Genomic DNA, 12,393 nt, shown 5'->3' on the forward strand with positions numbered 1-12,393 from the left:
GTAGCGGACCCATTTGATGACGTCGTGGTCACTGTAGTTCAACTTGGACTCAAACACCTTCAGGTAGCGCACCTTCAGCCCCGACGGAGCGAAGGGGACCTGGAGGAGGACACAGAGGGAGGAGGACACGTTAACGCAGGACGGGAGATGGAGGGCGACCGCCCGGGGATGATTTAAAATAACTTAAAGGGGGACATGTTATACCCCCCAGGTGTGAGTGTGATCAGCCGCGACAAGCCGTTTTGGAAAATCTGCATCTTCTGACATCACAAGTGGGCGTGTCCACCTAGATGTGTGTGGCTGGACAGACCAGTCCACCAGCCTACCCCGGTGGGACCGTAGCAAACGTTGCTCATCCATCCGTCACACATCTGGGTGGACACGCCAAGTTGTGATGTCACACGACGAAAACCAATTCCTTCCCTGTGTGCCGTACCGGCCTGTACCGGCTAATCACAGCCACAACCTGGGGGGCAGGACACGACACGGGACCATTTTAAGTCCCATTAAGGGGGGAAAAAGAAAGAAAGTGCTCGTTCCGAACCTCGAAGTTCATGGAGATGGGCGGCCGGGCCCACTTCTTCTTGTCGTTGGTGGGCAGCAGCTCGATCTCGGCGCTGATCTGGGACTCCTTCATCCCGGCCATGCGCTTGATCCTAGAGGAGACGCGAGAGAGAGAGTGAGAGAGAGGGACGACCGAGCAGTCAGGCCCCCGTGGAGATCAAGAGGATCGCCACCCCGGAAATCCTCTGGAGTTCTTCTCGCGAGAGCACAATTTGAATTTGCTCAGCGAGTCGCTCTGGGAACGAGCGATATACTCACCCCCCCCGATTCCCCTGGCCCAGAACATTAACCAATCACACACGTATCTGATATAGGCAGGTTACGGCAAGAGTCGTATCTATTGGTTAGCTCCGCTGGTAGCTTAGCGTATGGGGCTCTGGATACGTCCCCCCTTGTATTCTTCTGATTGGTCGTAGTGTTATCCAATTGCGTGCAGTGATATTTGCTGCCCCTCGCGTTGGGCCGTTTTCATTACTCGCTGTCAGACCCTACAGCTTTCTAGATGTGGCTCTGGATTTCCAGGCTAGAGGATTGCCGCAGTGCTGAGAGAAAACGCCAGAGAATGCAGTACCACTTACTTCCACACGATGGCGTTCTCGCTGGCCTTGTACTTGGCTTTCCCCTTCATACAGATCACCTGCACGCCGCTGGTGTTCAGGGGGGTGGGGATGCGTACCTGTAAAGGGGGGGGGGGAAGAAAGAAAGAAAGAAAGACACCATTATTTTTGTAATGCTGGCTTGGGGAATACTCCTTTATTCAAGTACAAAAGTCAGTCACGTATTCCCCCCTCCCTCCCTCCCCGTCCTATCCTCCATGGATCAATACACACATTAATGAGTAACACCATCCCATTCAATAAGACCCCCCCCCCCCCCGCCCCCCCATTTACCCTGACCGAAACCATCCATGTTCAAAATAAAGTACAGAGACTAGGGACTGATGGAACGGACATCTTCCCACCAGCAGCACGACCACATGACCCACATAACCCAGCTCGTTGTTGTTGGGCTCCGGGGGGGGGGGGGGGGGGGGGGCTCACCTCGATCTTCTGGGCCAGTAGCGAGGGCTTGAAGTTGGACTTGATGACCACCTTGACCTCCAGCTTGGTGCGGCCCACCTCCCGCACCAGGGGGATGACGCGGAACGGCAGGATGATGTCCTTAGTGGTGCGGTACCTGGCAGCACACGATCACACACACACACACACACACACACACACACACACACACACACACACACACACACACACACACACACACACACACACACACACACACACACACACACACACACACACACACACACACACACACACACACCGTGAACCGCCGCAGGAATAGTCGTCGTGTTTAGGGGGACTGTGTTCAAGAGGCGGTGTTCAAACCCGACCACGTACACCCTGAACTCGCTTTGCAGAGACAGTTTTATTCCTGTAGCCATCCCGACTCTAAACACAAACTTGTAATATCCCATACCTGGTGCATACATAACCCCCCCAGAATCACTCTTAGCACCCCAAGACTGATACAGTAGCTCAAACCTTTTGACTTTATCCATTTATTATACATATTTTTATGAATTGTATGTTGCGTCTTGTGTTGTGGCACCAAGCGGAGCTGCACTCCAATTTCGTTTGTATGTTTCTGCTACAATGACAAATACAGTTCAATTCAATTCATTAAAGTGTTGGTCTGGTATCCTGCTCTACCGCGGGCCAACAACCGAGCTGTAAATGCGCTACGTGGTCTGATATCATAGCGGGTGTGCCAGAAGCTAGCTCACTCAGCCCTAACCGAGTGAGCTAAGTGATGGTGGGAAGAATGACCCCCACCACAGTGGTCAGGATGGTCGGGGCCCAATACATCGCAGACGCCTTAACCAGAGACTTGGGATCGGCTAGAACCATCTGTGTAAACGGTTTGACTTGCTTGAGGATCGTGAACCAGAGAATGATGCCGGCCGAGTAGGCAGTGGAGAGGAATTAAGTACTATGAATAAATACAATGTACATCAAGTGCTTTCATTATTAGCCGCCCAGGGCCACTGACCTCATGAGCTCGTACTCTCCGTCGGGGGGGATGAAGCTGATGCTGCGCTCAGAGTCGAACTTGCTGAGCCGCACGCACTGGTGGAAGGTGCAGTCGTCGATGGCTATGGACTGCTTCCCACTGCTGCTGCTGCAGGAGGAGGAGAGACACACAACATGATGTAAAGAACATCTGTAATGGGTCCAGTTACACAACATCCACGACACTCACAGGGTAACAGATCAACACAACGATCACATCACAACGATACCGTCTGGCTCAGACAGACAGACAGACAGACAGACAGACAGACAGACAGACAGACAGACAGACAGACAGACGTGTGCGTGTAAAAGACACACAACCCAAAACTGGTAGTAGAAGGACACACACCTACAAACTACTTTGACAGAAGGGAGCTCTTGTTAGATGATTGGGTGAAGGGGTTAGTTGTGGACGGAGGGTGGGAGGGATGGTGGGGGGGGGGGGGTTGGGTGGGGCTATGACACAAACAATCACTACACTACAGTGAAGACACAATGAAGCGTGTTGGATGGACGGTGCACTGGTGAAACACAACGGCCAACGGTCAAAAGGTCCCCAAGCGCCAACCATGAGGACCTCTCTCCAGATGTGTGTGTGTGTGTGTGTGTGTGTGTGTGTGTGTGTGTGTGTGTGTGTGTGTGTGTGTGTGTGTGTGTGTGTGTGTGTGTGTGTGTGTGTGTGTGTGTGTGTGTGTGTTACGGCAGTGGGTCACATATTAGTACAATACCTTCCTCCCCCTAAATCACTGAGGGGCGGCACACAGAGAAAGAGAGAGAACGGACGCATCCGCAGGGAGAAGAGGAAAGAGGAGGGAAAAATAAAATAGTTCAAGTTATCCAGAACAGTGAGTACAGACAGGAAGAGGAGGTGGGTGAAGGACAGCATGGCGTCTTAAAAGGGGACATATTACACCGCCAGGTGTCAGTGTGACGTAGCCGCTACAAGCCGTTTTGAAAATCGCCCTCTTCTGACATCACAAGTGGGCGTGTCCACCTAGATGTGTGACGGATAGATGAGCAACGTTTGCTACAGTCCACTGGGTAGGCTGGTCGACTGATCTATCCCAGCACACAACTAGGTGGACACGCCCACCTGTGATGTCACAAGAGGATTTTCAAAACGGCTTCTAACGGCTAGTCACACCTCACACCTGGTGGTGTAATATCCCACCTTTAAACTATACACTACGTCACCCTCTGCTGCCCTCAAATAAATAAAGACAAACACACACACATGACTATTAGTTTGAAACACGGGACTTCAAATGGAATCCGATATAAACACTTCCTCAAAAGATGAAGTTTAAAATGTCCGAAGCGACCAATGGGTAACTCGTGTTCCCTGGCCCGTGAACCCCCGTCGCCCCTCCCCGTCGCCCCCTCACCTCTTCACGGCCTCGTCCGTGGCCCCGCCCTTGCCCGCCTTGTCGATGACTATCTTGTCGTTCATGCCGAACTTGCACTCGGGCATGCCGCTCAGGTAGCTCTTCATCACCACCCGCCCCGACACGTGGGCGCTCAGCACCTGGCCTGGAGGGGGACGGGGGGGGGGAGACGGACAGAAGGCACTGAGTCACGGGTTTCTTCCAGTGACTAGCTGCTCAGTTCTCCCTATGCTTCAGTCCCCTTCCCCTGTTCCCCATCTTGGCAAAAATAGCAAAAACCCCACCCAGAAAAACTTGGTAGCAACACTTATATGGAATGTCCCTGAAACTACAAGACTTGATTACCAAACTCTACATGTTTAAATAAAGGGGAAAAAAAGGGACCAAAAAAAAAAGGAAAAATAATTACAATGCCGCTGACTTGTAAGTCAGTGACTATAGGACACTAGCCTGGCTATTGCCAGATCCAGCTCAATGGTAGATTGCACGTTGGTCTGGGGAGGCTGCCGTCATTTTCTTCAGCACAAGAGGCGTGATCAACGGGTGGAGTTAAATTGACTCTGTACGCAATTGGCTGCTTACCGTCACTTCGCGGTCATTGTGTTAAACCAGCCAATAGCGCGCCAGGGGGGAAAAGCCAGCTTGGTGATTGGCTCCCGCAAAACCGTATCGAAACTAGAAAGAAATGTATTGCTCCTCTCCAGCCCCTCCTGCAGGGCGAACTCAAATCGCCGGCAGAACGGGCGGGGCTACTGAGTCTAATAGGACACAACAGTGTGTAACACGTGTACGTTTAGATCCATGTGTTACACCAGTGTGTAACACGTGTACCTTCAGATCCGTGTGTGTGTGTGTGTGTGTGTGTGTGTGTGTGTGTGTGTGTGTGTGTGTGTGTGTGTGTGTGTGTGTGTGTGTGTGTGTGTGTGTGTGTGTGTGTGTGTGTGTGTGTGTGTGTGTGTGTGTGTCTCCGTCCCTCCCCACTCACCCTGCGGGGACATGAGCAGGTTGACGCTCTCCAGGACGTCCAGGAAGAGCTCGTTGCGGCGATACTTGATGCCCTCGCGGCGCCAGCCGATCTGGCCCGTCACCTGGCTGGTGATCTGAGACTGCTCCTCCTTTGTCTGGAGGAGGCACCACGGCACAGGGGAGAGGGGAGAGGGGGGCCACAACAATGCACTTATGAATCATGTACAAGACCTCTTCTCACAGGCCTGCTCAGGAAGAAAAGGACCGTAGCAAGATGGTGCGTGTGTGTGTGTGTGTGTGCGTTCGTCCATTACCTGATGCTGTGTTTGTTGTTGTTGTGATGTGGACATCGGTAATGAGAGGAAGCAACGGTAATGAGAGGAAGGGGTGAGTGGTTCAGGAAAAGAAGAAGGGAGGGGAGGAAGAGAAGTATGGCTTTTAGTTACAAACAGTAGTCATCAAAGTCACCACAGTGTGTGTGTGTGTGTCTGTGTGTCTGTCTGACCTGTCCCTTGATGCCCTGCTGTGTGATGAAGGTTTTCAAGGCCCCGGTCTCAGAGTTCTGTGGATAGCCAAAGTCCAGGATCTCTGTACACACACACACACAGATACAAAACACACACACACAGCCCAGAGCCAGACAACAGCGCATTAGACACGAGGGACACTGAACGTTCAGGAGATTGACGCAATGAAAAACAATATAACAAATGTATGCCACCAGGTGTGAGTGTGGTTATCCGTTACAAGCCGTGTGCCTCTTCTGACATCACAGGTGGGCGTGTCCACCTAGACGTGTGCTGGATAGATCAGGTCTACCAGCCTACCCAGTGGACTGTAGCAGACGTTGCTCATCTATCCGTCACACATCTAGGTGGACACGCCCACCTGTGATGTCAGAAGAGGCACATTTTCAAAACGGCTTGTAACGGCTAATCACTCACACCTGGTGGCATGTCATGGGACCTCTGAATAAATAAATGACTCAGTCCGGATTAGAACATGCCCCGTGTCATTCCTGTAGAACCCTCCTCCTCATAGACCTCTGAAGAATAAGTCCCGCCTCCGAGGCTCCCGGTTCCCTCGGTCAAATGTCTATGGGGAATAACGTGGGGTTTTTTGAATGATCGTACATAACAGACTCTGTAGGTGGCGAAGAAGTAAAAGCTGCGTCACGTTTTGAACCACACACATTTTCCATCTAGTTTCGACTGTGGTTTTGGGATTGTCAGTGCCGTTAAAGTAGTAAACAGTAGTAGTAAACTTTTACTTCTTTGCCACCTACAGAGTCTGCTATGTACGATCATTCATAAACCCATATGTTATTTCCCATAGACATTTGACCGAGGGAACCGGGAGCCTCGGAGAAGGCGGGACTTATTCTTCTAGAGAGCCTATTAGCAGCCCCCCCCCGCCGGCGGCCCACGCGGCTCACCGTCCAGCAGCTCGTAGATGAGCACAAAGTTGTTCTTGATGTTCTCCTCGCTGATCTTGCCGAAGTAGGCGGACATGACGTCGCACATCTTGTACAGGAACTCAAACACCATGGCGGCGTTGACGTTCTGCTTGGTGACGGCCGCCAGCCAGATGTTGGAGCGCTTGACGTGGAAGAAGCTGGTGCGGGCGATGTTGGTGACCGGCGAGCGCACCTGCTGCCGGGCGTGGATCACGTTCACGCGGAACGCGTCCACCGCGTTACGCCTGGGGAAGGGGGAGGACAGAGACCAGGGTTGGTTGCTGGTAGGAAGATGAAGACTAGGGATCGACCGATATTGATTTTTTTTTTCTATCAGCCTCCTTAGCCGATGACCGATACGTCGATGCCGATTTTCTTGAGCCGATATTTGGGCAGATGCTGCTTTTGCTCCCTCGATTTACATCATAGAAATGACACAATGATGATAGCAAATGTTACAAGTCTTAATTTATAAAAAGGAACATTTATTGTCTGTCTGTCAGTCAATCCAAAAAAATAAATAAATAAGAAATCGGCAACAAAAAAAAACACGCAAATATCGGCCGATATATCGGTCGATCACTAATGAAGACCTTATATCTCTGAAGGACAGTCTCTGGATGGTAAACACTTGATATTCCTCATAGCAGTATAGAACCAAATCAAAGCATCAATGTAGGATTTGTATCGGGGGGGGGGGGGGGGCGCCAACCAAAGTCATGATCATGAATATTCACTCCTTACTGCAAAGAAAAGAATGAAAAGCCAGCAGCTTGCAAGACACCTCATCGGTTGGTTTCATCAGATCTTCCTGCACAGATGAAGGACTTCCTGCTCTGAGAAGAGGCATCCAGGTTTGGGTCAATACTTTATTATTGACTATTGGGAGAGAGAAGATACTTTTCGTCTGATATTCTGGAGAGCTCTTCGTAAACCAACTTCACCATACACCTACCTCAACCATCTTATTCAGCCTCTAAATCAGTTGTGGGCAGCTGCAGAAGTATGTAGAAATGAAGACTAAAAACAAGCCATTGTACAGTGAGACAATGTTGGGGCGGGGGGGGGGGGAAGCATGTCATGTCTGATTAACATTTAGTAATCACAGGGTTCTCCCTGTGCATGACGCAGAGGCCCTGTAGAACCAGACGGGCCAAACTTTCCCAAGAGTGCAGGAAAGCTGGAGGGGATTAACCAACCTACTCTGTTCAAATTCCAAAACAAGGCCAACTCTTGTGTGTATGCGTGTTATTTAAACAGAGGGACTTCACTGTGTTCGTTTACACAACACACACAAAAAAAAGACAGGAAAACATGAATTTTCGTGTGACTGCTTAATCCAAAGTCTGAGCGCCCTAACCGCGCTGCATATATATTGGCTCTAAAGGCAGCAGTGTGGTGAAGCGATGAGGTGATGTTATGATTAATTATAAAGCCATATTCTTTACTTTGGATGCCGACACAAGAGACATGACACAAACTAATAACTCACCATAATTATTTGCATCTATTTGCATGTTAAAACACGCCTGAAAAACATGGCTTTGTCTTTGGGAGCTGCCAAATCCCGGGCTTGGCAGGGAGGATGTAGAGGTAATCATGGCTTGTGAGTTAACACACACACGTTGACTCACAAGCCATCGTTCCCCCCGTTTGGGTTAGGAAATGCAGGGACTGCGTTGCTCCATTGAATAAACACGATTATGAGTTGATCATCATGGTACCATTTCATCGAGCACTCCATAAGACACTTCTATATTCAGCCAACCTCAACGCTGTAAAGAGATTCAATCAATTTAGTTGTATGTTGTCGTTTTTTTTTTTAAGTAAAGTGAAAAACCAAAGTCCAGAGTTAGCTATTCCTGGTGACAAAAAAAAACAGTGGTCCACAACTTATCATCCTATAAGAGTGAAGATTGACCCAACACTCGCAGATCTCATGCTTGGGTAACATGCTAAAAGTCACGTTCATGGGCAACAATGCTACGAGCTAGCTTATTAGCTTCTTTTGCCATCAAATCGGTGGTCTCTTATACCCCTTTCACACGGAAGCACGGACACGGCACAGAGTTTGCTACTGGTGCCCTAGGTCCACCTGTGTCAGCCGACCAGTGGCTGTGACCCTGGTTGAGACTTTTACAAAAAAAAAAAAAGGGGAGGATTTAAGTTAATGTACGTGGCTTAATGTAGATGAAAGTCATTGGTTAAACACTGGAGGCGGGGGCAGGACTTTGACTGCCAACAAAAAAAAGGCACCATGGGAGCTAGCCACCGGACCAACCACTCGTTTTATGCTACTTCAATAATGGACGTGCCAATAATGGATATTTTTGTACGATTCAGAAGTGAGAGAAATTCTGAAAAATGAAAGACACATTCCTGGCGGTTTACACAGAAAGGTCCGGGTACAAAGTACAATAGGCTTCTGTGTCCACTCTTTAAAAACGGGCCACGGCAAGCGACAAGAGGCCTTCAGCGTGAAAGGGGTACAAGTTGGCTACTCTTAATCCGGTCCTCTATTGACCACACACCGGGACGTTGATGTGAGGTCAAAGGGCATGCTTTTTTTTGGGGGGGGGGATGAAGGGAGGGGGTCCAGCTGTATGGTTGCCATGGTAAAAGAGGAAGTCATGCTTGGGCATCTCTTACCTATTCCTACCGGGCCAAGATGGAGCGATAATAACAGTGGTTGCAGAAAGAGATAGAGGAGAAGGATGGCGTAAAGGAGAGACATCAATGCACAAGAGAAGACAGTTCTGTGCATCATGTGGAAACACAGAGGTGAAGAACCTGGTTTGAAGAGCCAGTCAGACCGGAGAGATGTCAGCAGCACTTTATACCTGTGTAACATGAACGCCACCTGTGATGCTCATAGTGCCATCATGTCATGTATAATTGAGGCATGGCTGCTCTCTCTCTGAAATGGACGACCGCAACATTTGACATGAGGAAAAGTCAGATGTTGGCGAGCAGACACACTCACAGCCAAAGACCCCGCCAAGGCACTGCATACCATAAGAGTTGGGCAAGAATAAAAGACCGCGAAAGGGGAAAGTACCGACCATCCACCTTAGGTTGCATTATTTTTTCCGTTGTCCGCATGTTGGGTGTGTGCCCTCCTTATGTTCAAGTTCCCACCTCAGCAAAAAACACTTCCCATTTTTGCTGCGATATTCAGAATAATTTTAAGTTGGGTTTCACTTCTGATGGCCACTTGACTAAGTAGCAGCTTTTTGTCATTTGCTTTCCTTAAACATGTCCACTGTGCCACCAGCACAACTGATGAACAGTAACAGAGATAGATAGGAGGTATAAATAAAGAGGACTTTATGATGAACCCATAGCACAAACAACAACAATAGCCACAAAGTAAACACATTTGTTTCTGTGCGTACATGCAAATTAGATGGATAATATTTGCTTAGGCGCCAAAAAGATGTGACAGGACGGACTCCAAATCAAGCTTTCAAATGTCAGCTTATCCGGACGTCCTTCCACACCCGTTAATAAAGCCTAATCAGAGGCCGCGGAAACACAAGCCTACACCCTTATCACAACAGGAAATGATTAACGCAAAAAGGCTGTCCTGTTTCACCGTCATCATCGTCCCCGTCTAACACGTTAAGCACGCCACAACGGGGGGGGGGGGGGGGGGAGTAATTGTTGGAATAAAACGTAACATTTCAGTTGGCCTTTTATCTTGGAATGGGTTACGTCCATCTCAGATGTTAGGCTTGTAGGCTAGTCACTACTAACAAAGAGCCCCTGTTTCCAATTGTTGCATTCGTTTACAATCCCTCCCATTTCTGAGTGCACTGGTTGGATTTCATTTTCATACTGATTTAAATATCAGGCTGTGTGAAGAGTATATGTCAATTTGAAAAAAAAAAAAAAACATTTGAATATTGACAACATCTCTACTGGCTAATTTGCAACTATTCAGTTCCATCTTGCCGTGGTGCTGTCCCTAACTCCATAGCAGTCGATTCACAGGTGAACAGTAGTGGTGGTGGTTTTTTAGAAACGTTGAGCCTTCGACATGGTTCTGACACCTGCTGGTTACACATAATGACAGCGGCCAAAAACTGACGCCGCTGCCTTCCCATTGGACGTACCCTATGTCATCGCGGTATACTCGGGAGATAAGGACCTCCCCCTTATGGTTGTAGATGAACAGTCCTCCAATCATTGTGGCTGCTCTTTACTCCCAAATGCCCATGGTGAACTCAAACACCACCTGAGGAGAAGGAGAGAGAGAGAGAGAGAGAGAGAGAGAGAGAGAGAGAGAGAGAGAGAGAGAGAGAGAGAGAGAGAGAGAGAGAGAGAGAGAGAGAGAGAGAGAGAGAGAGAGAGAGAGAGAGAGAGAGAGATAAGAGACACACAGGAAAGGGCTGATTGTAATGAGGAAACAGAGAGGAAACTGCATTTTCTAGTGAAAGCCGGGAACAGTGCAAGGGGTGACCCACATTACAGGGGGACGCTTGTCCGCTTACTTCCGCTAGTGCACAGAGACCACTTCATGTCCAATGAATACACCCCACAGCTGGGCCTTTGCGGGGTGTCAAAGTCAGTGTTGTGTGACATACATATTGGTTCAGATAATAGCTCAATATAGATTACATTTACTATATATATATATATATATATATATATATATATATATATATATATAAATAAAGGGTGCACGTACACACCAAGTCTTACATGGTTTTAAAACACACACGCAATGTAGATTTCCTCGAAAGAAAGATTAAGGCTGGATTAGCCCACCCACACTCACACACCACTGAAGCCTCAAGACTTTAGGTTTAGCCAACTAGAAAACTGAATATCCATTATTGGCCAGAAGGAGCCATTAGGTCAAATAAACTGCAAACTGTAAACTGCAAAAAAGCATCGAATTTCCTAGCATTTAGACCACACATTTAGACACCGGGGAAATGTATTGCACTGGTAGCTTCCTGCACATAGTAGGCAGGTTGTACCCATTCAGAAAAAGACTTGTTGAAGACCAGTGATGATGGAGAGGTGCAGGTCCTGAAATCCTCGCGCCTCTCCGGCTGCCCCAGATAACGGAGGGGTCAGGGACAGGAGACCGAGCCGTCTTTACTCTAACCTCTCCCGGCGTCGCTGAGTCCTCCTGACCGGGGACACGGTGGTGGTGGAGGCGGCTCTGCCCCTAAGCGGGCTTAATCGCCGCTAATATCGGCCCAAGTCAAGATGTCTGCTTTCCTCCAACTCTCTGAAGGTTCATATATATATATTGTGTTTGTTGCCCGTTATGTCCCTGCAATGTGTGCGTGTTCGCCTTGTCCTTTTACGCGTACACATTTCATTGAAGTGAAGTGAAGAAGACAAACGTTGGGGCATGGGACGTCCGCACACAAATGAAAAGTAAAGACGATGGGAGTTTGGGGGCATAGCTTCCCGAGATAACCCGAGCTAACGTAGCTTAGCAGAGCGAGCTAACTCGCTGGCCCAAGCGACAGATATACCCGATGCTAACGTTAGCATCCGCTGCCCCCGGCGGAACAATGTTACACACACTCCGAAAGACAAGTTACAAAAACGCAACAACGCAACCAAAACTACCTTCTTGGTTGCGGGTCGGCTTACCCTGAATCGCTCTAACCCGCCACCGGCGCTTGTCCCCTTCGCACCCGCCGCCCGATGTTTATTCTAGGTTTTGAATAGCCTTCTGGTGGTTCACACACACACATACACACACACACACACATACACACACCCGCTAATTCCGCCGCTCCTCCTCCTCCGCGTCTCCCCCTCCTCCTCCTCGGCGTGGTGTCAGCTGACCGCCCGCTGGCTGACGCTCTAACGTCCTCCTGGGCGAAGAGGAAAAGGCGCGGCTCAGCCAATGTTCAAGCCGCGCCCAGACCTTTATAGATACAGTCAGAGGAGTTGGACACATTTCGTTTGTTTGCTCCACAGT

General features: G+C 49.2%; 1 protein-coding gene across 1 annotated transcript in view; it reads right to left on the minus strand.

Annotated features, from left to right (window-relative positions):
- The window catches only part of LOC311361097 (AP-2 complex subunit mu-A), a 15,962-nt gene extending 3,761 nt beyond the window's left edge, over window positions 1-12,201 (minus strand). Inside the window, exons 1-6 of the mRNA XM_084481288.1 lie at window positions 12,060-12,201; window positions 10,559-10,680; window positions 6,423-6,688; window positions 5,493-5,575; window positions 5,007-5,142; window positions 4,022-4,166 (exon numbers count right to left, since the gene is read on the minus strand). Coding sequence (XP_084337414.1) covers window positions 4,022-4,166; window positions 5,007-5,142; window positions 5,493-5,575; window positions 6,423-6,688; window positions 10,559-10,632 — 704 coding nt within the window. The 5' untranslated portion in view covers window positions 10,633-10,680; window positions 12,060-12,201. The remainder of the gene's footprint in view (window positions 1-4,021; window positions 4,167-5,006; window positions 5,143-5,492; window positions 5,576-6,422; window positions 6,689-10,558; window positions 10,681-12,059) is intronic.
- Between the last annotated feature and the right edge of the window lie 192 nt (window positions 12,202-12,393).

The sequence above is a fragment of the Micromesistius poutassou genome, assembly GCF_964030765.1.
Source record: "Micromesistius poutassou genome assembly, chromosome: 16".
Classification (NCBI taxonomy): Eukaryota; Metazoa; Chordata; class Actinopteri; order Gadiformes; family Gadidae; genus Micromesistius; species Micromesistius poutassou.